Raw genomic sequence first — 24,476 nt, forward strand, 5'->3', positions numbered from 1 at the left:
GACTCTCCTAATGCTGCTCATATCTGGATGCACTGTGAAACACCAAGCCAGGTTTTGCTGATTCAGTAAATTTTGTCTGGCCCAGACAGCAGTTCAGAACTACAGATGTTGGTTTGGCAGTGGTTGTGTTTGGATCTCCACACAAGCTGAAGTAACAAAGAGAGGAGATACAATTTTGGACTATAAATAGATTGGGGAGAAAAGGCAAGGAGGGAAAAGAGCCAGCTACAGAAGGACAGTGTTGGCACAGGGGAGATGAGCTTGTGCTGCCTATGAATAAAAATAGGCTGGAATTTTCTTGGAGTTTTTTGAATACTAGGACAGTGAGATTCCTCCACAGTCCATCCAGGGAGGTAGTGAGGGCAAAGCACAGAGTCTTTCTTAGATGAGGGTTTGTGCACATGAAAAAAGCATTTATAGAGAAAAGAACTACCTGCAAAAGCTGGGCTGGACAATTAATTCCATGTTCATTTGCAGAGATGATAATGTTTATAATAACCTTTTAAGTTAATGCAAACAAAAGACTTTCCCCTTCAATGTACTGTCCTTTTGTGGACCTTTCAGAATCCACATTGACTCCATGCAGGCCGAGGCAGGCGCCAATTTGAAGAAACTGTTGGAAATAGAGAAACGTTTATTTTTGTCAACAGATGATTTAAAAATACAGCATGGGAAAGCTGTGCAAGTAGGTAATGTGAGTGTGACACGTTTCCCATCTTTCTTCCTAAGCACTCTCTTCTTAAAGGCAGTGTAATTCAGATTACAACTGGACATAATGTCCTATGGGAAAAGAGTCATTACTACCCTCCCACTGTGCCCTGATGGAAAGAGTATCCCAGATTTTCCTCCATTTCTGTGATGTGGTACTGGGATATGGAAACAGTTGAGGTGAGACAGATTTTTCTGTGGGTAAAATAAAGGAAGGCTCTAAAAATGAAATGTAGGCTGCAACTATAAATGTGTACAGTGCAGCACAGAAACATGTTTTGCCTCACTGTGCTTTGTGGGGAAAAAAGTGGACAGATTTGCAATATGCATTTCTCTTCCGCCCCCCCCCAAAAAAACAATATTTCCTAACATCCTAGATTTTCCTATTCTCAGAATGGGTCACTTAACTAAAGCTGTAAGGTAGAAATCCTGGTGCTGCATGTCCCTTGATCAGTCATCCCAGGTTGTGCCACATTTCCACATGGTTGTATGATGAAATGAGGGAAAATTCAGATGATTAAATTCAGAAATAAATATCACACATTGTGAACCAATCTTCGTTAGTTTTTTAAAAACTGACTGCTCTCTGTTAAGTGGCTGAACTCTTCTGGGCAACTCAGAATATGCTACTTTTTAATATGCATAAATTGTGTTACAAAATGTGTCTCAGGGCAGCCTCAATGCTTCAAAGGACCTGCAGAAGGAATTTGCCACCATTGAAAAGAAGAAGGAAGAACTTGCAGATTATCTTTGTGAAGACCGAAAAAAACTGTCTTTGGAAGATGTATTCAGCACAATGAAAACCTTCAGAGAGATCTTCCTCAAGACTTTACAGGTGGTTTGCCCTTGTGACTGTTTAGAAATAGGCTGAGAACTTTGTTTTCTTTTTCAATCAAGCAATAATTTCTATTTTCTTCTACTCTAAGCTGGGCTACGTAACCCTGGTTGCAGAAGTAAATGAAAGTAAATTTATGTGCTTGCAAACTACAGCAGAAAATGAGTATGTGGGCAAATATAAAAGTTGGGACTTGCTTTGTTTGTTTGTTTGTGGGGTTTATTTTTGTTGGTTGGGTTGTTTTTTATATTTTGGGCAGTCGGGGAGTTGGGTTTGTTTGGAGTTTTTTTGCTGTTGAGAACAGTTTAAGTCATTTCTCCCACTGAAAATTATTAGCCAGACCTCAATGTAATAGGACCTTTGTGGCATGGGAAAGAATGAGCAACCTGACATGCTTTATAGACTTTGGTGATAGACAAAAGGTAAATTTTCGAACAGGCAAAGCCTGACTGGAAGGTGAGTTTATGTGTTGGTATTTCATTGTACGAGCTAGCTCCAAAGAGTGTGTTTTGTGTTCCAAAAAACCCCTCCAAATCTCCCAATGGATTATATTTCTTAACTTCTAGGACTTCACTCCTTGCAATAAGGAGTAAGAGAACAGCAGCTTCACCATAGAAGTTGTGTAGAGCACCTTCCAATTTGTAAACTCTCTAGTAAACCTCTATTTCATTTCCCTTACTACACATTTCACACCTGTACTTCCTTTAGGGTTTTCTTAATGCCAGGTGATAGTGGCTTCACATTCATACATATTTTAACAGCAAGAATCACCCATTCCTGTGCTGACTCCAGGAGAGCCCCAGCCTGGATAAACCTTCTGTAGACAGAACCATCTGCATTGCAAGAAGAGCTGCAAGAATACAGACAGCTCTGCTTCCAAGAGAGACTGGGAGAATGCTTCAGGGCAGATCATAGATTCAGATTAAAACAATCAAGTTTCTGAGAAGTTATAGAAGATGAAAGACAAAAAAATATATCCTCTACGGTTCCCACTACATGCTTCTTGAAAAAAAGACACTGAGCTGAAATTTTCCAAGCAATGCAGCTACCTGGGCTCTGAAATGATGTGATACTGCCACAGTCAGTCTGGAAAATTAACCCTACAAACCACAAACGTCTTGGCAATAGGCTTGATCTTTAAAGTTCCTAAAACTCTAGTCACAAAGGAAAGAACTGAGAGTCAAGAACATAAAGGGTCAGCATCTGTGGAGAGGTATACTGGAAATTTACTATGAAGGGTAATTTCAGCAATGGCAGTTCTTTCAAGAAACAGTCCCAGTAAAGGTTATGGAGTGTTCTAGTACAGCTGCAGGAGATTCAAACTACATTTCTGGGTGCTTCTTGCTCACAGCCAGGTCGGAGCAACTAGAAAGAAGCTTCTTTTTATATCCCAAAATTTAAACTCTCTTTCATCTCATTTTGCATTCCATTTCTCGACAGCACCTCACCTCAAAGGTACCGCAGCTATTAGCTATGTTGTCTGCACCTCTCTCCTCCACTGCAGACCTAGAATTAATCTCCTCTTCTTCTTGCCTTTCTTTCTTACTATCACCAAAGTAAAGATACTGTTTGTACTTGAAACAGCAACATGCTGAAAAGCTGAAGGTTTTAATTTTTAAAGCATCTTTTTATTTTGTGGTTTTGATTTTTACACTAGAATCAGCCACAGGCATCATCTCTTCCCAGTGCCATTTATTTTAAGCTTTAATGCTAAGGTGTAACTTTTATTTTGAGATGAGTCTTCTGTGTAAAGCAGGTCTCTTAGCACTGCCAAAATTGTTAGTGCTATCTTTCCATTCCCACATCAAATAAGAAGGGAAATAGTTTTGATAAATAATGATTCTTCATGTCTCCTAAGCTTATCTTCAGAGATTTGGAGTTTGTTACTTTGTTCAAACAAAATCTTTCTCCCTTCCCTGAGGGTTCTTCCTGATCTCTTATCCTTCAGGTAGCAAAAAATTGAGTTACACAAATGGGATTAATAAGACTCTGCCATCTTTCTCTCCATCTACCTGGAGGAAAAAAACCCAAATCAACAAAGGCTTTCCTAAATACCCAAATGATATCCAAAACTGACACAGTGAAAGGAAGCAAAGGAGCTGGTTTGTCACCCAGGGCTGATGACAGTTTCACCAGTTCTCAAAAACTAAAAGAAGCAGATGGCAGGAGGAAGGAGACAGTGAGAAAATAGCTCCTCAGCTCAAAGACAAAAAAAATCAGAAATGGAGTTTTGCTGAGAACTGAGTGGTAAAATTGTGTGGAAAATAATCACTGTGTGATTATAGGGGATTGTGGGAAACATTTGATTTCCCTTAGCATTTGCAGCTGTTCTTAGAAGGGACCTCCCAGCAGAGAGATGGTCTAATCTCAGGAAAAGGAGAAAAAAATGTTCCACAGAATCTGCTCTAGGAAGCATTCAGCTGAAGACAGGGGTTATACAGACAGCTCTGCACAGGGATAGTTCCTCTGTGTCCTCCCCTAGGACAACCACACTGGAGCAGCTGCTCTTCTGTAGGATGCATATGGTGTTGGAACAGGATGTGCTTTAGATAGTGTGGGGATAAAAAGTTGTCCTGGAGCATCTTTTAATTCAAAAATCCAGCAAGTATCTAACATCTCACAAAGTGCAAATCCAAAGTGACTCCCTCTTTCACCAAATCTCATCCCTGCAGCTGTCTTCACTAATCCAGGAAGGTGGAGAAGGGATTGTGAGTATTCATTCCTCTGTCCTACTACCACTGTACCTTTTTGGGCTTTCTTGTGTTGAAGATACTTTAAGTGTGTTTACATTGGATTGTTATGTTGTTTTGGGTTTTTTCATGATTTTTCTGAAGAAAAATTTGGTTCAGGCTTGCTCAATTGATAAATTTATTCCTAATGTGTTTTCGCTTGTTCTCACTACTCTGTGTGCTGTTGAATTAGCAGAACAACACATCCCTGAATTCACCTTGTTTATTTCTTATGGCATATTACATAGAGACATTCTCCTAGGGCCCACAAATGTGCAAGCCTCCCAGCAGCCATGGTATCCCACAAATGTTATGCTAAAACAGCAGGAATTTATCAGGCAAGCACATAGGAGCCCTATGCTGATGGAAGGCTTCTAGCTTCTCCTTCACCCATTCTTTCAGAAGCACCCTCTATTTGGGGCAAATTGATCATTTTCTTTCTCTGTCAAGAATACACAGATTTTTTCCTTTTCAAGGCACCCAGTGACAGTTTCCACAACCTTGAGCTTCTAATGCTCCTATATTTCAAACATATTAACTGTTACTGCTCACAAATTTTCTTTATTTGTTTGAAAGTTCCTTTGGACCAAAGGATCCTAGATTTTTACTTTCTATGAAGGCTGGTTCTATAAACTTGTGCACATTTTCTTGGACTTGTTCAGCTCATCTTATGGAAATAGTGGCAGATGATCTATAGCAATCAAACAGATATCATGGAAAATTGTATTTTCTGCTTCAAGCTCTCTGCAAGGCAGACCACATATGTCTCATCAAAAATCTTATCTGCACCATATCATCAGCATCTTCCTGGATGTTATTAGGTTTTGTCATATGACAAAGCAACCTATTAAGTACTGATCTACCTGCAATGTGTAAATTGCAACTCACTGGTTGCAATCAAAAGCAAGCAAACTTCCAGGTGGGATGGCAATGTTCTGGTGACAAATGCAGCTCTGGAACAATGACTGTGGGAGCATTTAAGAAAATGGCTTTTATTATCTTTATGTTATACTATAGTTATCTCAGTTGCTCAGAACTACCCTCTCCCATTGTTGTGCTAGTTATCAAAAGCCAGGAGTACTCTTCCACCGAATAATCATCTTCTTTTGCTAGCAGTAATCATTCCAATCCTTTTTCTTCCTCCATTAATTGTATTATTCTGGTACCAGCAGCTCTGTGGAAACCAGAATCCTGCCTATCTACATAAATCCCAACAGGATTTATGCCATTCTGGCAACTGTGTGAGTGGTACCAATAAACATCCAGCCTGGACTCTGGCTCTGAACTGCAGTGCAGAAATACTACTGGCAAATTTAATGAGAGCCTGAAGAGAAACTGTGAATTGCTGTTTAACACAGCTGAACAGCTCCTGAAAATTCTGGTAGAAATCCCTGAATACAAACAAGGTTGCTATGGGATAAATCTCTAGAATGCTAATTAAGTTAAACTAATGTTCTCTATTGTGGACAAAGGGACTAATTAAGAAGAATGGATTTCAGTCCATAGCTGAAAGTTGCAGTTAAAGCTGATGAAATAGTTTGCTGGTAACATCATCACATGGAGAAGGTCAAAGGGATTGACCAGGAAGCTCTGTTCTGCTATTTACCCTCAAACCCCACCAGCTGAGAGTTTTAAGTGCACACAGGGCATGTTTAGAATACCTATTCATTGCAAACTGAGAGTTTCTTAACAAGCTTTTCCTTCAGAAACTCTTATTTATTGTTTTATTTGTCCTTCTGTCTGAATGCAGGAAAATCAAGAAAGGAAGGAACAAGCTGCAAAAGCTGAGAAAAGGAAGAAACAGTTTAAAAGAGAAGATGCAAAGAGGCTAAAGGGAGAGTACGGAAAGTGTCATACATTTAGCAATTAATTATTTTTATTAGCTAATCTTTTGTTAATTTTATTCATCAACTCTGGCTGATCTGGTACAATGAGAGTGACTTAGCCATGGATGATGTAGTTGTCCAAGAGATGCATAGTGAGACATCAATTATCCATTTTAAAGTGCAAGAGAATGCTTGGAAGAAATCATGATAGGGATGTTAGAAAAAAATACCACTACCAATGAGCAAGTTTCTCCTACTTTGCTCAGAAGTGGAGGATATCCTGCTATTGTTCTGAATAGTTCTTGGGAGCCTTTTAGGGTTATAGAAAGCTGCACACACTTGAACTCCATGCATCACAGTAGGCAAGTTGTGTCCAATGTTATTTTTACCACAACATTTTCTTTCTTCTGATCAGAGATCTGGCTCCTTAAAGGAGTTATGTCAGATCTTAAAGAAGTGTCTGTGCTGATTGATGCAGAAAAGCACTTGATATGCTGGGCCTCCTTGGGTGTGAAGCATGTCCAGTGCTAATACTGGCATGTGTATACTTTAATTTTTTATTTTGGCAAATACTTGGCATCTACTTTTATGGGAGATTTCTGCCAATAATGTTTGGTTACAATTCTTGGTTCTTCAGAGCACCTCTGCAATGAAGCCATCAGAAGCCACTCCATCTGAGTGGAGTTCATGTAAGTTTTATGCTAGATATTCAGCCCTTGGAAGACTGCTGCTTTTTTTGTATCTGGTGTCTAAATAGATGACCTCCTTTTAGATCCTCTCTCACAGTTATTCACTTTCAGAAATACATTTTTAAAAAACATAAAATCCATTGAAAACTGACCAAAACAAAGTTTTCAATATTGTCTTGTCAAGTTCTACCACAAATATGTTTTACATACTTTGCAATCATAACACAGTTAATGTAAAGCTGCAGGTTAAAATAAAAAAAACCCTTTTTGCTATAAATATACAAAAGAGTAACCTAGTATATCATAAAATAAAACCAGGAAGCAACACTTATCAGTTGTAAGAATTAAAGGTGTGCTTCAGCCCTGTAAAGTAAAGGAGCACCAAACCAGAAGAACCTTCTGTATTTCCAGGAGACAGTTTGGGTGGAACTGTCATTATTTTTGTTCCTTTGTGAGAACAAAGGTGAGGTGGATTTAATTATTGGGGAGTATAAACTTGAACACAAAGAGCATTTAGAGTCTGAATTATTTTTCAGTACTGATTTTAGAGAATTGTGCATAGCAGTGGTGACAAAGACAATCAAGAACTTTTAAAATCTATTTTAATCTCAATCAGGGTATGCTGACAAAATCAGAGGGTATTAGATCTGGCATGACAGGATGCTGAAGCTCATCTTAACATTCTTCATTCTATGTAAAATGGGGGTTTGGGGTTTTGCTAATCATACAAGCAAGTTAAGTAATTATTTTCTGAAGAAGGGAATGAAAAGAGTAAATCTGGTGAACCCCTATCAGCCTGTGCTTACAGGATTGTCAAGGCCTGGTTCCACAAAGAATGAAGTAACCCTTTAACTTTGCAGGTATCTCCTTTAATGCCAGTGCCACACAGCACACAGGGCAATCCTGTGCAGGGATCTTTAAAGGTCCCAATCCTGCAGTCTCCGAATCTCTGACCTTAAGTCCAGTCACATGCTCTGTCAGTGTGAATATCTGGTTTGTCCAGTTGTCTGAGGATCATTTCTCTGCAGCTGACAGATCTGCCAGGGACAGCACACAGCAGCAATGTCCCTTAGGGCCAGCAATAACCTCGCTCTCTGGATTTCAAACAGGAGAGTAAAGCCAGAAGCACCCATTGCTGATGTATTTAGAGATTACAAGTGAGGGCTTCAGCTGCTGAGAACAAAACTGAGTCAAAAATTGCTATCAAAATTCAAGTGGAGGGTACTATTTAGACAACTGAGCAATATCTTACTTGATTCCATATATTGAAAACAGCTTTTCTCTGAATAATATTTAAGATAAGATTTCCAAAATAATTTGGTGACAGGCTCATGCTGATTCCAGGGACTCAGACATTCTAGGGTTGTTTTTTTTTTTTTTTTTTACTTCATCTGGACATGTTTATATATGTATGTATGTTGATTTTTTTTTTCCCCATACTTCATAGTGAATTAAGCAACTCCCCTGCTTTATTTTCTTCAGCTTCTGTTGCAGTATCTTTCATTATTTGGCATTTAAATTCTTCTGGAGAATTCTATCAGATAATTGCAAGGACTATATTATATATGTTATTTCAAAAAAAATAACATACATTGTACATATGTTACTACAAGAGAAATAACAGCTGGAGAATTCTTTAGCTACTAACCAAGTAGAAAAATTAGCTGCTTCTAATGGAAATATGGGGATACAGCTAATGATCAGAGTAAGCAACAGAACAAGAACACTTAAGAACTAAACATGAAAAGATGCATTTAAATATCTGGTGAGAATTTACATATGCCACTATAATACTGTAACTGCAGCAGAAAATGAAATGTTGTTTAAAATATAAAGAGCAGATAAATTTTTGATGAACAGTACTGAAGTTCCAGAGCATAACTGCAATCATTACCCACAGAAAGCAACTGCAAAAGCAGACTCCTAATTCAATTCCATATATCCAAGGTCAAATACAAGAGCTTTCCTCTGGCAAAATTCTTATTGTCTGTTTTTACACAGGACTTACTTGTTTGGCTGTAAGTAACAAGCTGATATATGCAAAAATGTCACCAACATAAATTGCTCTTGCAATAGTAAAAGCATCTAGTCTTCAAGAGCTGGGGAAATCAGCTGATATTCTGCTGCTTAAATCTTACTGGGTCACTGTTCTATTGCTTGCTTTGGCTTTTATAAAGCATGTAATAATGATTTAGAAACTGTGTGAAGGATAAGTACAACTTTCAGTGCAGAGTTTACTTACAATTGCATTGTACTCTAGTAAGTATTTGTAACCCAGGATGTATTTTACTTTTGTATATCTTCATTTTAGTAAACTGAGCCAAACAAAAGTACCTGAATTTGTGAGGCTTATTAGTTGGAGATTTAAATCACATACAAGTGAGATCCTGAGCAAGTGCTTTTCTTGTGCTGATAGTGAATACAGTAATGGTATTTTTATTTTCTTTATTTTCAAGTGCAAATGACAGGACAGATTATCTGGATCTTAATCTCCTAAAAAGATGGTGAACAAATGAGGGGAAAAAAAGCTTCTTAATTGCATCTGGCAACATGAAACTGCTGAGCAGTTAAATCAATTCCCCGTGAGAGCTAGGAAATTAATTTAAAATTCGGCAAACATTCCTTAAAAAAAAAAAATCTTGACCCTGTACCTGTAATCTTGTACCCTCTTGAGTACCACTCCGTACCCCAGAGTCCAATGAGTTTGCTACAGTATTTATACTGAGAGCCTGGCAGACTTCAGGCCATGCTCTCACAGGCATAAATGGGCATAACCAAGTGCAATGCTCCTTTAAGCTATTTTAAAATATACATCCCCCTGCATAATCTCCACCTCTTTATTGGCTGGAAAGATTCAAGTTGAGCTCACTTCAGTGAAATGTGTCTTTAAATCTTTCCATGGTCTTTATGAAACCTTATTTATGTGTGTAATGTTTACTCAAATAGCTGAAATGATGTGAAGAAACCTCTAGTTTTGGTATCAGCTTATTTGTTGGCCACAGAGAAAGAAGCTGTGGATGCCCCATCCCTGGGAGCGTTCAAGGCCAGGCAGGATGGGGCTTGGAGCAATCTGGTCTGGCAGCAGGTGTTCCTGCTCATGGCAGAGGGGTTGGAATGAGATGATCTCTAAGGACCCTTCCAACCCAAACCATTCACATCTTCAAGGTTTCAGTCTAGGATGCCAGAGGCTAAAATAACCTTCACATTTCTAGTCAGCAAAAAGAGATCTAAAGCAGCAATGTCTGTCACATCCCACCTGAAACTCTTAAATCCTCAGGCAATCTGGAGTGACTGTCCAAATACAATTTTGTGGGGTATTTGCTCTGGTTTATACATTGAATGTTCACGAGGGAGGGATTTGGTAGCAAAGCCACCTGATGTGAGAGCTTATGGCTGAATGGGGAGCACACTCACAGACGTGGAAGTGACTGCAGGTTTTAGGTGGCAGCTAAATAACTTCTTAAATGTTGCTGAACTATTTGACCTGGGCATCTAAACAGGTGTATCTCTCAATGTACCTTTGGAAAGTTTGGGCCAAAGTCTTCAGAAAATACCTACAGCACTGGGACATATACAGTTAGCAAAGTTGGTCTAACTCAAAGCAGTTAACGTTGAATCATTTCTGCCTAAACTCTTCTCAAAAAATACCCAAGGACAACAGGAATCCTGAAGTCTGGACAAGCTGGTGCTGTGCTCAAATGTGATCCTTATGAGTAGTGTTGGAGCAAAGATGGTCTTATTCACAGCTTTTGTTTCAAGCTTACTAAAGCTTTACACACCTGTCCATTCTTATCAGATTAGTTTGTTAATCTAATAAAACATGCAAACATTTTTCATTTCATCCTACACACCACAGAGAAAACACATTACCTCTCCCTTGTAATTTGCAGCAGGCTTTACATATTTGTAGGCTGTTATCATGTCACCTTTGATCTCCATTTTACTGGACTAACAGCTTTTCAGCCTAGGGCTTTCCTAGTATTTGCATCTCAGGATTTTCCACACCTGTGTTCATGCACTGGTGGATCTCTTCCTGACTTTTTTCAACTGGATCTCATCTTCTCCACTATGCAGAGCTGGATCTTCAGCAAGGCTCAGGACAGTGAAAGGACACCTGCCTGCTTTTTACAGGTTGTTCTTCCATCTCAGCAAGAAACTTGGCTTCTTCTGTAACCATGTTAAAATTTTGACCCTTTTTCAGAGAGGCATTGTGCTCTCCAGCATGATACTTGTTGCTGTCATCTTCCTTAACCTGCACATTTAATAAATACATTTTTTTGCATGCTTCAAGTCTTTCATGGAAGGAGGAAATAAAGTGGAACCACAAATACTGCCTTTCTGAGTTGATGTGTTTTTTATCCAGATAATTAGCTCTTTATTACTCTCCAAGTATAGATCTTCATGTGCTTTTGCACCATTTTACTATTTTTATCAGGGATGTGAACAAACAGGTGTTTGGCAAAAATGCAGTTCTGAAAAGAAACAGTATAGTTTGAGTTAATTTATTCTGAAGTAAATCTAAAGTGCACTGCTTTAATCATGTGCACGTATTTTGCTCTTATTAGTCTCCCAGAACTAAAAAGCACTGCATTTTTTCATCTGAGAAGGCAAATTCTTGATGTTTTTCCTGTGAATTTGCAAAGGTCAAGTGTTGCCAGATGAACTGGTTTTAATGGAGGAACTCTGAGGAACAGAGACACCAATTCTGAATACTGAGCTACCAGCTCATTCCCTTCTTTATCAGTAGCCAGCACCCAGGGGACTCACAGGGGCAAGGCTGCTGCCTTCCTGTGGCCCTTACAAGTCTCATGGCACTCTGCATGACCTCACTGTTAATATCTTACTCAATTTAAAAGTCAAACATTTGCTTTTAACTGAGCAAAATCTACCTTGGAGATCTGTTTGTTTTTTCCACCTCACACATCAATTTAAATCCATTGATTTCAGGGGACTTGAGTTTCCTTTTAACTTGGTGTTGAACGTGTGGCACTTGCTGTCTCATTTCAAGTAATTAACCTGCTTCGTATTATTTCTATGCTGAGTTAAATCATTTGAATTTTCATAATGAGAAATGTTCCTCTGGTTGATTAGTTTGCTTTCAAAGTGTCCAATTGAACAGTTTACAGAAACAGAAGGTTTGGCATTGGTGGCACAAGAAAGGAAATAAAACTGGAGTTTATGGCCATCTCAGAAGGACAGTGAATGTACCTTTTTGGAAGATATATGAAAGTTATAAATGTATTCATTGTGGCTGAATGCCACAAAGACCAAACAGCAGAAAAGTCTGTCATCTCCTGTCAAAAAGACTGGAGTTTGTCCTTAAGTGGGCCAATTTACACGTAGTCACATCAGGATGATTTGCTTTTAAAAAAAGAGCATAACCAAAACCCAACCAAATGCAAGAACAGCAATAACATTCATCTGGAAAAATATCTGAGTTCCTATTCTACTAGGTATAGTATAGATAGTACCATAAAGAGAGAAATAAAACAAATATGCAAGAATGGCAATGTTAAATGCCATGAAAATAATAAATAGAGCATCAACATCCTCTCTGACTCCAACATATAGATGTAAATAGCTTCTTCTGCAGAGGAACACCACCAGGAATATGTATTTTTGAAGCAAAGGATGTTTTTGTATTCTGTCTCTGTGGAGCTGACTCACAAGTCATCAGTTTTGAGGAGAATTAGAGGAGAATCAGTGAGGAACTAAGTGATGCTACTGCCACATTTCATTGTCCTTAGGGCTCCTGTTTTCAAATTGTAAAAACAACCATAAACACAATACCTAAAAAATATTTATTCCACAATGAGATGGCACAGTTTTTATTACTTTATGGACAAAATTATTTTGTTATTAATTTGCAAAAAAACCTCTGAAACATGCCAGAATGGTAAGGGAAGCTTTAGAGGAAATTTTGAAAGAAAATAAAGCCTGGAGGTGAATGAAACCGGGATAAACTACAAAATGGAAAAGCAAAAGCCAAACCAGATCACTCTGGCACTGGCTCCCTTTGACAACTATCAAGACAGATGAAATGCAGTAGACATGGACTTCATTAAGACACTCAATGTAGTGCAGAGTATGGGCTGAGAACAATTACAAAGGCAGCTAAAGAGAAGTCATTAACAATCATTTCTGTTGCTCAGCAGGACCAGAGTGGCTGCATATGTTTAAGGGGGTGACGGACCAGTGCAGAAAATTTTAGATGAGGTCCACGAGCTGTCACTGTGTGGCTGGAAGAGAAAATGACCAGTGCTGGGTGTTCCCATGTGAGATGGAAGAAGTTCAAGCTCTAGTGGTCTGATGTTGGGCAGCTTTAGACTGCCTGGTACCAGGGCAAAAAGCCCAAAGAGTAAAGCCTGTGCTCAAGGAGTTGTGGTGCATATTAGACTGAAGGGATCAAATGTCCTAAAAGAATTCACAGTAACTAATTCCTGTATTTGGTCTGGCTGAGCTGGAATTAATTTTTCCCATAGCAGCCCTCCTAGAGCTGTGCTTTGCAATGGTAGCTGGAAGGGTGTTGATAACACATCAGTGTTTTGGCTACTGCTGAGTGGTGCTCACACATCATCATCTCTCCAACATTCCTCCCTTCACAAGTAGGCTGTGGGAGGGAACATAACCAGGACAGCTGACCCAAACTGATCAAAGGGTCTACTCAGGTAAAGCGAAGAGAAAGGAGGAAGAGGACCATTTATAATTTATGCCATTTGTCTTCCAGAGCAACCACTAAATGTGCTGAAGCTCTGCATCCCAGGAAGTGGTCAAACACTGCTGATGGGAAGTAGAGAATTACATCTTTTTGGTTTTTCCTTTGCTTGTGTGCACATGACCTTTGTTTTTACTTCAGAAAACTGCCTTTACTGTTACCCATGAGGGGTTTTATCACCTTATTTTCTCTGCCCCCATTCTGCTGAGGAGGAGAGCAATAGACCAGCTCAGGGGGCAACTGGCTCCAGCCAAGGTCAGCCCACCACACATCCTTCAAACTGAAACAATGTTCAAGATAAAAATAAAGGTTAAAATTCTATAACACAAAATTCCAAAACCCAAGCTGGAGTCTCATCTCACAGGCCACAATAGATCACATGTGGCATCTGGTTGTGAATATATGCATGAAATGCCAAGCAGCTGAATTGTGCATGTGAAGTGTGAATGGCAGAAAGACTCAGCGGTATTTCAGTGCGTGAGATACCAGCACTGCAGCGAGGTGTGAGAAAGGAGCTGACTCTCACCAAGTATGAGAAACTTGGCAAGTCCAGGAATATCTTAGGTGAGATATTTCCATGTGAAACGAGAACACTAATTGCCTGGTAGAAGGAAACAGGGAACTTGATGTGGACCACAGTGTACAATTCTCTCTACCCATTTTCAGGAAACATGAGCAAAAATCAGAACAGGTGCAGGGCTGGCAGGTGAGAGTGATCAGCATTTTGAGAGTCTGCCTTGAGAGAAGAGCAAAAAAATCTTGTCTTTCTGCTGAACAAAACAAAGCTGGAGACTGGATATAATTATGTCTATAAATAAACATACGGGGAAGGGAAAGGAAGAAGTATTTAAATTAAATGGCAACATCAGCATAGAACATATGGATATAAATTGGCCAGAAGGCTGGAAATTAGCAGAGGTTTCTAACTAGAACAGCTCTGGAACTTATTCAATAGGAACAGTGAGGTGCTGTATGATTTCACTGACTGCAGAAGCCAGAGAGCTAGGCTCAAACATCAGGAGCTCCTTTCCCGTCTTCCATATTTATTACCTCCACTGTTTCCTGCTATACTCAGCTGGACCATACAGAGTGTTAAATTTTCTCTACCTCTTTTTCCTAGAAGAAACACTGCAAACGGGAAAATTGAAGTAAAGCAAATGTCTCCTCCTTTTGCCATCATGAATCCCTACAAGGTGCAGGAGTCTGGATTATGACCTATACATGCACAAACATAAACACATCCATGTATGTCTATAGGAATGGGTAGAACTTTACATGCACATATAAGTGGGCTGTACACACTGGATATTTTTATTTCTCAGGAGTTCATTAGAGTATTCCAATAGTTTATTTTCATCCTTCTGCCAGAGTAATGGGTTGTGGAACTACCCTTCTGCATTTTGACCACCGCACAAACTATGTGCTTGTATAATCTCATAAATAACGCAGCATCTCCTCTGAGTCAGAGTGTAAGAGAGGCAATGTGTCACTGGAAAACGCTGAATTTCTGTCCCTTGCTCTCTTGGTAAGGATCACACGCACGCAATTGCCAGGATGAGCATGGAAGCAGCAGCTGGCGCAGTTCCCCCTGCACTGAAGCTGCAGCCTGGTGTGTTCTGCTGTTTTTCCTCCATGCATATGTGTGTGTGTGTGTGCTAGTACATACATGCATTTATACACCTCACACCAACACCGGTGCATGTGCTTCAGAATAGTCTGCTAACCTGACACATTTCAACTCACTTTTATAAAGGACACTGTGCCAACATGCCTGGAGCTACAGAGCATGTGCTGCAGAAAAAGCCAAGCCTAGCCTGTGACTGTGCATGGGGAAGGGGTTATAGGTGACAGGCATGGTCTGTTCGCCTGTCACAACAGAGAAGTGGGTGCTTAAATCTCTCCTTGTGACACAGCTCCACATGCCTCACTTGTTTGTCTGTCTCAAATGGATGGCCCTGTGGGGTATTTTTTGGGGTCAGTCTGTGAGTGTATGTGTGGGTGTGCATGTGTGCCTTGCCAAAATAGTCTCGAGCATCTCAGGCCATGGAACAGACTATGCATGTGCCTGTCAACAGGGTAAGTGCCAGTGCAGTAACAACAGTCATACGTATTTTAGGCTAAAGTGTGTGTCAGTCAAACTCAGAGTGCGCCTGCCTGCGTTTCTCAGGCCAGCAGGTGGATGTTTGTGTCTCATGATCCCTGTGTGCTGGAGCAGCTTGTGTGCCTGTCCCTTTCCTTCTGATTGTCACATATCACAGGGTACTCTGAGTGTACCTGTGCATATGCCAGGATTCTCTGAGTGTGCAATTCCCTGCATGTCTGACAGCAACAGTCCCAAATGCCTCAGGGCAGCATCCGTCTTGCAGTGACAGCAGCCTGTGCTCCTCGGGCCAGCGCCTGCCTGTCTGCCAGTGACACAGGATCATGTGCCTCAGGACTCTGTGTGTGTGTGTGTGTCTCACAGGGACAACAGCTCCTGTACCCAAGACCCTGACACCTCAGTAACAGTGACAGTGCTTGTGAGTGTCACAGTGACAGTCATGCACCTCAGCATGACACGTGTCCGTACATCCGCGTGACACAGCCCCACAGGCCTCAGACAAGCCTTGAACCCACCCATGTGCTGTGACTCTGCCGCATGCAGCCCCCTGACAGAGTGACACAGCTTCAGACCTCTGCATGAGAGCACCTCACAGGCTGATGTCTGTCTGTCCGTACCACAGCTCATGTCAGACTCACGTGTCTGCCTAAGGGCGACAAGGGCCTGCCTGCATCCCTCTGAGGCACCCACTACATGCATGCCCTGGGGCTGTGCAGTCCTCACAGCTCCACAGCCTCTGTCAGCTGGGCCTGTGCGCAAGGGGATCGTGAATGTGAGGGGGCCGTGCTTCGGTGGGGTGCTCCGTGAGCATGTGTGTAAGGGGACTGTGTCTGTGAGGAAGTACAGTGTGTGGCGTGTGCGAGGGGGGACTGTGAGTGTGAGGTGCTGTGAGAGAAAGCGTGTGTGTCAGTGTGTCGGTGTGTGTGTCTGTGTGTCGGTCTGTGTGGACCGTGCGTGCGAGCGCGGCCGGGCAGGCGGCCGAGGCCGAGGCCGGGGGGCAGCGGCTCCGCACGTCAGCGCGGCTCGGGGCGGGCGGCGGCGGCGGCGCCTTTAAATGCGGGCGGCGGCGGCGCGGCGCGGGCAGCGCGCAGGGCTCGGCGGCGGCGGGCAGCGAGGCAGCGTGAGGCGGCGGCTGCTGCGGCCACAGCCACCCTCCCACCCAGCATGTCGGGCACCCGGGCGTCCAACGACCGCAGCGGCCACCCCGCCGCCGGCGGGCTGAAGCGGGCGCGCAGTGAGCCGGGCGGTAACAAAGTGACGGTGGTGCTGGGGGCGCAGTGGGGGGACGAAGGCAAGGGCAAGGTGGTCGACCTGCTGGCAACCGAGTCGGATATTGTGTGCCGGTGCCAGGTGGGTGCCGAGCCGGCTCTTTCAGCCACTCCCTCGGCGCTTCCTCACCCTGCGTTCCCTTCGGCTCCCGCTTTCCCCCAGCTCCTCTCGGCCCGGCGCCCTCCTCCCCGTGCGGGTCCCCTCTGTACCCCGCTGCTCCGCCTTTCCTCCCTCCAGCGCTCTTTCCTTCCAGCTGCCGCTCCTCGCTCCTGCTGTTTCTCTCCCTCCCCGCTCCCTATCCCCAGTCCCCGTCCCTCTCCCGCAGCCAGCGGCGGGACGCGAACGTGTCCGGGCGGGAGCCGTGTGCCGCACACACCCCCCGGGCCGGGCCGGCCCGCCTGCGCCTCCAAATGCCACTCGGAAAGAAACAAGCCCTGAGCTATAAATATAAATAGCTGACCCCTCACGATAAGCGACACTGAATCCCGAGGTGCCGGCGGGAGGGGGGCCCGGGGCCGCCTGCCCGGGGAGGAGCCGCTCCGGCCCTGGGCTGCCCCGGGAAGCCGAGCCCCGCGGCCCGGGGTGCGGTCAGGGCTTGCGGGGATGTTCCCCTGCCTGTGCGGGGCTGGCTGGGTGTCTCCGGGCGTGCTGCTGCTCCGGGGAAAAGGGCTATGAGGCGGCCTGGAGGCCAGCCGTAATTAACCACAGGAGTCTGCCAAAGTTTTACTGCAGGGGCTGTTTTGGATGGGAGGACTGTGTTCCCTGCAAAGCGCCTGGAAGTTTATTCTAAAAAATAAATACAAAATTGAGCATGAGTAAAATAGGGGAAAAAACCAATTCATGTGAAAATAAGAATTTAGAGGACTTAGAGTTGCATGAAAACAGGAAACATCTTGCATGACTTTGTTTATAGGTATTTTTGAGTTGAATAGATTGTAAGGATTCCCAAAACAGTGTATTTGCATAATATAAACGAAATTACACATGTAGGTGATTCCAAATAGAATTGTAGAATAGGTTGGAAGGGACCTTAAAGATCATCCAGTTCCAATCCCCCTGCCATGGGCTGGGACATCCTCCACTAGACCAGGTTGTTTAAAAGCCCTATCCAACCTGGCCTTGAACACCTCCAGGGATGGGGTATCAATAAAGGTAATAATTTCTAAAGAACTGTTTTCAGACATTACTTATGAACATATTAGACCAATACAGCTAATATTCTGTCTGTTGTCCCTTTAAACTATGTGAGCCTATTAAAAAGTAGTCAGTTTAGTCCAGCTTAGCTGGTATGTACCATGAAATATATTCTGCTTTAAAATGCATGATAGCTACTGAAAAGCTACAGACATCCTTGAATCCAAGGTAATAAATCCAAGGACGTTTTTCTAATTAAGCATATTATGTAAATAAATGTTATCATGCAGGTTAAATATTTAGAAGGTGGAGGAAGTATTTTCATTTGGGACATTGAACTCCCAAGATCTTAAATCACCTTGGAGAGAAGTTTCCCTGCAAAAGGTAGCTAATGAATATGCATTACCAGGACCATACTTTTTTTTTTTTTTTTTTTTTTTTTTTTTTTTTTTTTTTTTTTTCCCCCCATATTTATTTCCCTCTTGCCTCCCCCAGTAATGTGTTACTAGGAATTTAAACTCAGGTCTAGGGATTGCTTTGGTGAGAAAAAAAAAAGAAAAGTTTTAGCTGAGGAGGAGTATTTCATAAAGGCCCCTGTCAAACAGTGAGTTCTCCTGGGGTTACTGTTACTATTGCAAGGAGTCATGTTGGTTCTTTTTCAGGCTCAATTTTGTGGGGTGCCCTGAAGCTGCTTTCAGGACAGATCTGCTGTCCATCCAGCAGCTACTCTGGAAGCGTGGCCCTCAGGATGCCCTGTGAAAGATACAGGAGTGTGTGTGTGTGTGTGTGTGTGTGAGCATGCCTCAAGGGTCAGTGTGTGATGGCTTAGATGGTTTAATGTGCTGCTGGGCACATTGGATTGTCTTCCTGCAGCCTGATGAGACCGGGATGGATGGAAGGCAAGTGGAGCTAGAAAAGCACTGGGCTCTTTTCAAAAGAGTCTTCCCCAATACAGTGTGTGTGTGACTACAATAGCATTCCTGATACACTGGTTAGAAGGAGATGTCTTCAGGATTAGGGTCAACTATAAAGCATTTGAAAAAGAAAATATGAGTCATGATTTATTTTTGAGTGGCAAATATTATGTAACTTTAAAGAGGACTGTATTTTTTAATACTTCAATGGGTGTTTTGTGCATTTGGTAATTTTAATTGTGGCATTTTAATAATTTAATATTTCCTATTTTCAAAGCCAGTCATGCAAGTAGATAATGGTGAATGATTTTTGCCTCTGTTAGAAGTCTATTAAGGTTTAGTAAAGATATGCACATATTTAAGGATGTGAACAGTACTGATGAGTTCTCTCAGTGTGATAATGGCAGGTCATTAACTTACAGATGTAATCAGTTTGAGGAGCACTTCATTAATGCTGCCTAGTGCCATGGAAAAGCTCAATGTTTGGACCAGAACCTTGTTGTTTCACATTGCCCCTGGAAACTAAGAAAAACTTTCAGTGCCATAGCACTTGTGTATTAGAAGCAATTTCTTAAACAAGAAATACTGAATGACTGACTTATTAGAGATTTTTAGAGAAAATGTCAGAAAAATTTGCGCCAGACTCTTTTGTTAGAATATGGTGATTGACAACATTATTTATTACCTGATGTCTTGTCGACTCCATTTTCTGAGACATTGATGGAAATGATGTTGAACAGCTTGTTTTAGTCCTCAGTGAAAAGGAAGTAGATAAAGCTTGAAAATTAATATCTGAAAAACGGATTTTCAGGTCTTCTGAAATCATGTACCAGCTAGAGTAATTCTTCATCCCAATAGGATACTCTTTGAGCTAACTTTTAAAAAGGTGAGGCTGCCCTCCTCTCTGTGTAGGAATTTAAATTCAGGACCAGATTTGAGTTTGAAAGAGGTTTTAAAAAACAAAAATTCCCTAATGTTTCCATGAAAGGAAATAACTTTCATTAAATGTTTCTCAAGTATTTTAGTGTGTTGGTTGCATAAAAATAATCTGTGACAACGGTTGCTGCAGAGGAAACAAAATTCTGTTTTCTGGGATACTAGACTAAAAGGCAAGCAGGTGAATGGCAATAGAAGTCCATCACAGGCACAAGGGAAGCTTTAAAGTATATTAAGAGAAAATTCTGCATTAAAACCCCAGCCTCTGTAATTTTCCTGAGCATTCAGAATTTCACATTAATTGATGACTTAATTTGTTGACCAGGGCTTAGATTATACAGTCTGAGTTCAAAATAATTAGGTACACACCATTCAGTGGCACTGAAATATGTGACATAATTTAAATATGAAATATTAGTTTGCCAGAAGTAATTGATTTAATTTCACCTTTATACTTGAGCATTCTTTGTGAAAGAGGATGTTTCAGAAAGGGTAAAAGATCTCTGAATGCTCTTATGGATGATGCTGTACAAAAGTTTTCACAGGCTGCTTTCATTAAAATACCAGATACACAGGCACACAAAGCCATATAAAGAAGCAGAAAAGATATTTCTAAACAAACTAATAACAGCAGGCTGTTAAGGAACTGAGTAGATTCAGTGGAGAACATCAAGAACATTTTTTCCTGTAAACTGCTCTTTCAGCCAGCAAAGAATTTCAGAAGAAAAACATAAGAGGTTAATATTTGTTTCTTATTGTGGCCTCCTGAGGCATGGAGCTGTCACATGATGCCATGCAATACTTTTAATCCCTGACATATTTTTAGGAAAGAGTAAAAGCAAAGGTTTCAGTGGTAAATATTTCATTTTGATGTTTCTTTAAAAAAGATGGTGTGTGTATTTGTTTAAAGCTTTTAACTAAGAGGATATTCTGACATAAAGATGAGAGTTCACTTTTTATGTAGCCTCTTAGCATATTGTCAGAGTATCAGATGTAGTAATTTGGGTACATCTAACATAAGGAAGAGAGCTTTGGTGTTGATTAAAACCCGATTTCAGATTGTGACTTTATCTGTGGTGGCTCTCATTCCAGATGTACCTTTCTCACATCACCTCATTGCTTCTTTTGTGTCTACCTTCAAAGCAGGAGCTGGTGGCTGGTGTTAGCTACCAGGGTTTTAATTAGCTGATCTCTCAGATCAGTTTTGGAGTATGATCAAACAGTCACCTGTCACAAGTGCCAAGGGCCAAGGTGGTGTGCTTCCAGAGGGCCTGCTTGGACTAGAGCTGTTCCTAAAAAGTCACACATCATAAGTTCTCAGTTAACTGAGGCCAGCTGGTTGTCATATAGTTCTAGCTGTTTCCTTAAGGTGAGACTATGTAAGGTACACTGTAATAATAACTTTTCACTAAAAATTCCCCATTATTGATAAAAATTCCCCAGACTTGATAAATTCAAAGGAAAGGAAAAATTTTCCAAAAGCCTAAGGTGAAAGACAGGAATTCTATTGCTACTAAGTGTGTAGAGGGCCTTTGTTAATCACCTCTACCTGTCACAGGTCACATCATGGTTACTGAATAGATGTGTGAACCAGCTGCAACACAAGTGCATGCCTTTCTTCCCTTCACACCAACACCAGTGGCAGTGATTCAGCAGCAGCCACTAGGCCAAGGCAGTTTTTAAGAAATTTTTCAAGTTGTCATTCAGTGCTGCTGTTCCAGTGTGCCCATTGCCCATGACAATGCTGGATGTGTCAGTCCTGTGACAATTCTGCCTTCTGGAAATCTGGAAACAATCTGTCTGATGTTATCTGCATTCCCTTAAGAAGTGACTTGTAAGAAGCCAACACCAAATGGTAAGAATGTGATTGCATTAAAAGCTGTTATTCGATTTCTTAAGCTTCTCATATTAAAGTTTCTGTTTTGAACAGAATAGGCAGTCACTTTTTAAAATATTTCTTCTATTAAGTCTATGATTTCAGGTTAAGAATTGCTTTATTTTCAGAGATGATCTGATCTTTTGAGGCTCATGGGCAAAAATTGCAGCTGATGTTAATAGTGAAGAAAATCTGAGGAGGTTGAAAAGGTCTTTTGAGGTTCCTTGGACTGAGCGGTTTAAGCAAGTCATAAACCAAGGGTGTGGAGTGGCTTTATGTAGTGGATATTAACAAATAAGTTTGAGAAGGTTTTACCAGTAAGAAAATCCTGGCAACGTGTTGGGTTTGAGAAAGCATTGCAACCTTAAAGAACAATTTAAGCAAGAGTGAAGGGATGTGCCCAATGCTTCCATACAATAACTGTTGTATATTATTGTAGGCTTCCCTATTTCCTTATGTTAGTGTTTTAATGAATACAATGTAAATTTCGTCTGTTTTAGTAACAGTGCTTTGAGGAATGCAAAGGAAAATACTGTGGGCAATCAACTGAATAATAAAAGCCAAGCGTGGCAGAAATGGCAGACCAGTAGTTTCTCTGGGTGCTTTAGGTGAGAGATGGGGAGGTTTCCTTTGTTCCCCTGTTGCTGCTGACAGGGCAGGGGAAGCAGCCACATGTTGTTGTGACTTGTCCCTATTGATCATGGGCTACTGGAACTGTTTGCAGCAGGGATTAAATTAGGGCAGTTTTATGTGATGATTATGTGGAGTTACAGCAGCTTGTTTGCTGCTGTTTTTCTGTGTGTGTCATGTGTTGCTCTCCTTTCAGTGAGATTTAACTGTGATGTTTAGTGTAATTTTTCCCAGGATAAAGTAGCATGGAAAGGCTTTAATCTCCTAATGATTTAGTGCTTGATGATCTTCAGTGAAGAGATTGATGACCTTGAAGTCATGGGTGTACAGTGACTGCAGGACTGTTGTTTTTGATTTCTCAAATGTTTGGGAAGGTTGATAATCCCACTTGCATGTACACTCATGCAGGTTTCTAAGTCATTTTTTTGCAAGATTCCCTGCAAAAACACACGTAGGGTTTATTTCACTGTTCAGCACAGGAGAGGATTTAAGTGTGAGTTGTTTCTTTAGCCACAATGAAGTAGTCAACCCTTCCAAAATTGAAATTTTTTTTGTAGCAATATGTTGCTTCTGAGGTACCAATTTTATTTTTCATTATGCTTATACATACTTACATGCCACACTATATCATTTTAAGCTTTAGAACAACATGGTGACGCTGCTATTTTAAACTAGCCTTTCCTTTGGGCATCAACAAGATCATCTCAGGACCACCAGGATTATAAATACTGTATGAGAAGGTCAGGTTTAAAGTTTCCAAATCTCCATAAGAAAGCAAGCTTAATTTTCAATCCCCTTTATAAAGCTTGATGAATTTATTATCCTCTACAAGCATCAAAAGAAAACAGCTGAAAATTAAACTGAAATTACATCTGTTCTATTTCATTCCTGTTCTTAACTTGTTTACAGATATAAGAAAAGTTATGTTCATATCCTTGGATCATATTACTTCCCACAGGGACATGACTATGCTTCTTCACAGAGAGAATTAAAGACATGCAGACTTATCTAGGTTTTTTCATGTTTGGTTTTCTTTGTTTTAGTATTTTGCTAGCATTAGAATAATTTTTCCACTCTAGCATTTTCTACCAGTACACCTTGAATTTATATTCTTTTCATCTGTTGCTGAAGTAAATATGTATTTTGTTATATAGTGATCTGTTGTGGTATGTTGTTTTGATGTGACTTGACAAAACAATTCATTCAGTTTGAGAGAAAATAACCAGTGTGTGAGTGTCTAGTTTGTCTACACTGTTGTTGTTTGAAACCTGAGTTGAATTAGACTTGGCTTTTCCAGTTGCATTTTTCAGATGCTTAGGAAGACCAAAATATCTGTATAAGTTAGGATCATTTTTTGTAGTAAAGAAATAATACCACATTATTGGTGCAGTATATGACATAAGCTTCAGAGTTTTTATTTGTGCTACAAATAATTTTATGTTCCTTTAAAGGGTCAAAAATCTTGCTCAGCTCTTCTCAAGAATGTTTGTGTTTATAATCATACTAATTAACTCATGAGGTTTTAGAAGGTCTCCTCCCATGGGAATTTGGGGGGTTTTTGAAAGATCACTATTTTAGGTGGGACAGTGGGATCCTATGGATTTTGCTCCTTCTTTGAGACAGCAAAGGGGCACACTTGAACAGGACAGGAGTCAGAGCAGTTCTGTGCAGAGTTGTTTGTACTTGAAGTCATTCCTGCAACATAGTCTTGGGAAAGAAGAGACAAACAAACTAGATTTGGCTGAGGGTCGTTGGGGTCTGGAGATAAACTTGCAACTCAGACCAGTTGTTTTCACCACCACAGCTTTAAAAATCACCATTTCCTCAGTTCTTGTAGTCTTAAGGATACTTCTGAATATTCCCAACCCACCTCTTCCCAAAGGGTTGAGTTAAAAAATAAAAAAACAAAGTTATGGTTCACCTCTTGAAATCTGAGTTGGATGTTACTTGGCAATAGTTAAACTGGAAAAAAAAATAGCAAAAAAACCCTCCAGTGTTTACAATTTAGTAAGGGAAAGTAACAAGCACCTACGGCAACAACCTTCCAGCTGGAATGTGCAGCACTTGCAGTCACTGACAGAAGTGTTCACACACAGGTGATTCAGTGACATCGT

The 24,476-nt window shown here is 41.0% G+C and overlaps 1 protein-coding gene and 1 long non-coding RNA gene across 2 annotated transcripts in view; both read left to right on the forward strand.

Annotated features, from left to right (window-relative positions):
* The first annotated feature begins 1,402 nt into the window (after positions 1-1,402).
* Positions 1,403-9,117, forward strand: LOC132329389 (uncharacterized). Its single transcript, XR_009487051.1, has 2 exons — positions 1,403-1,543; positions 6,023-9,117. It is a non-coding gene; the product is annotated as an uncharacterized LOC132329389 (long non-coding RNA).
* A 7,573-nt stretch (positions 9,118-16,690) lies between these two features.
* Positions 16,691-24,476, forward strand: part of ADSS1 (adenylosuccinate synthase 1) — a 28,635-nt gene continuing 20,849 nt past the window's right edge. The window contains exon 1 of the mRNA XM_059850449.1: positions 16,691-16,953. Coding sequence (XP_059706432.1) covers positions 16,768-16,953 — 186 coding nt within the window. The 5' untranslated portion in view covers positions 16,691-16,767. The remainder of the gene's footprint in view (positions 16,954-24,476) is intronic.

Source organism: Haemorhous mexicanus, chromosome 6, assembly GCF_027477595.1.
Source record: "Haemorhous mexicanus isolate bHaeMex1 chromosome 6, bHaeMex1.pri, whole genome shotgun sequence".
Lineage (NCBI taxonomy): Eukaryota > Metazoa > Chordata > Aves > Passeriformes > Fringillidae > Haemorhous > Haemorhous mexicanus.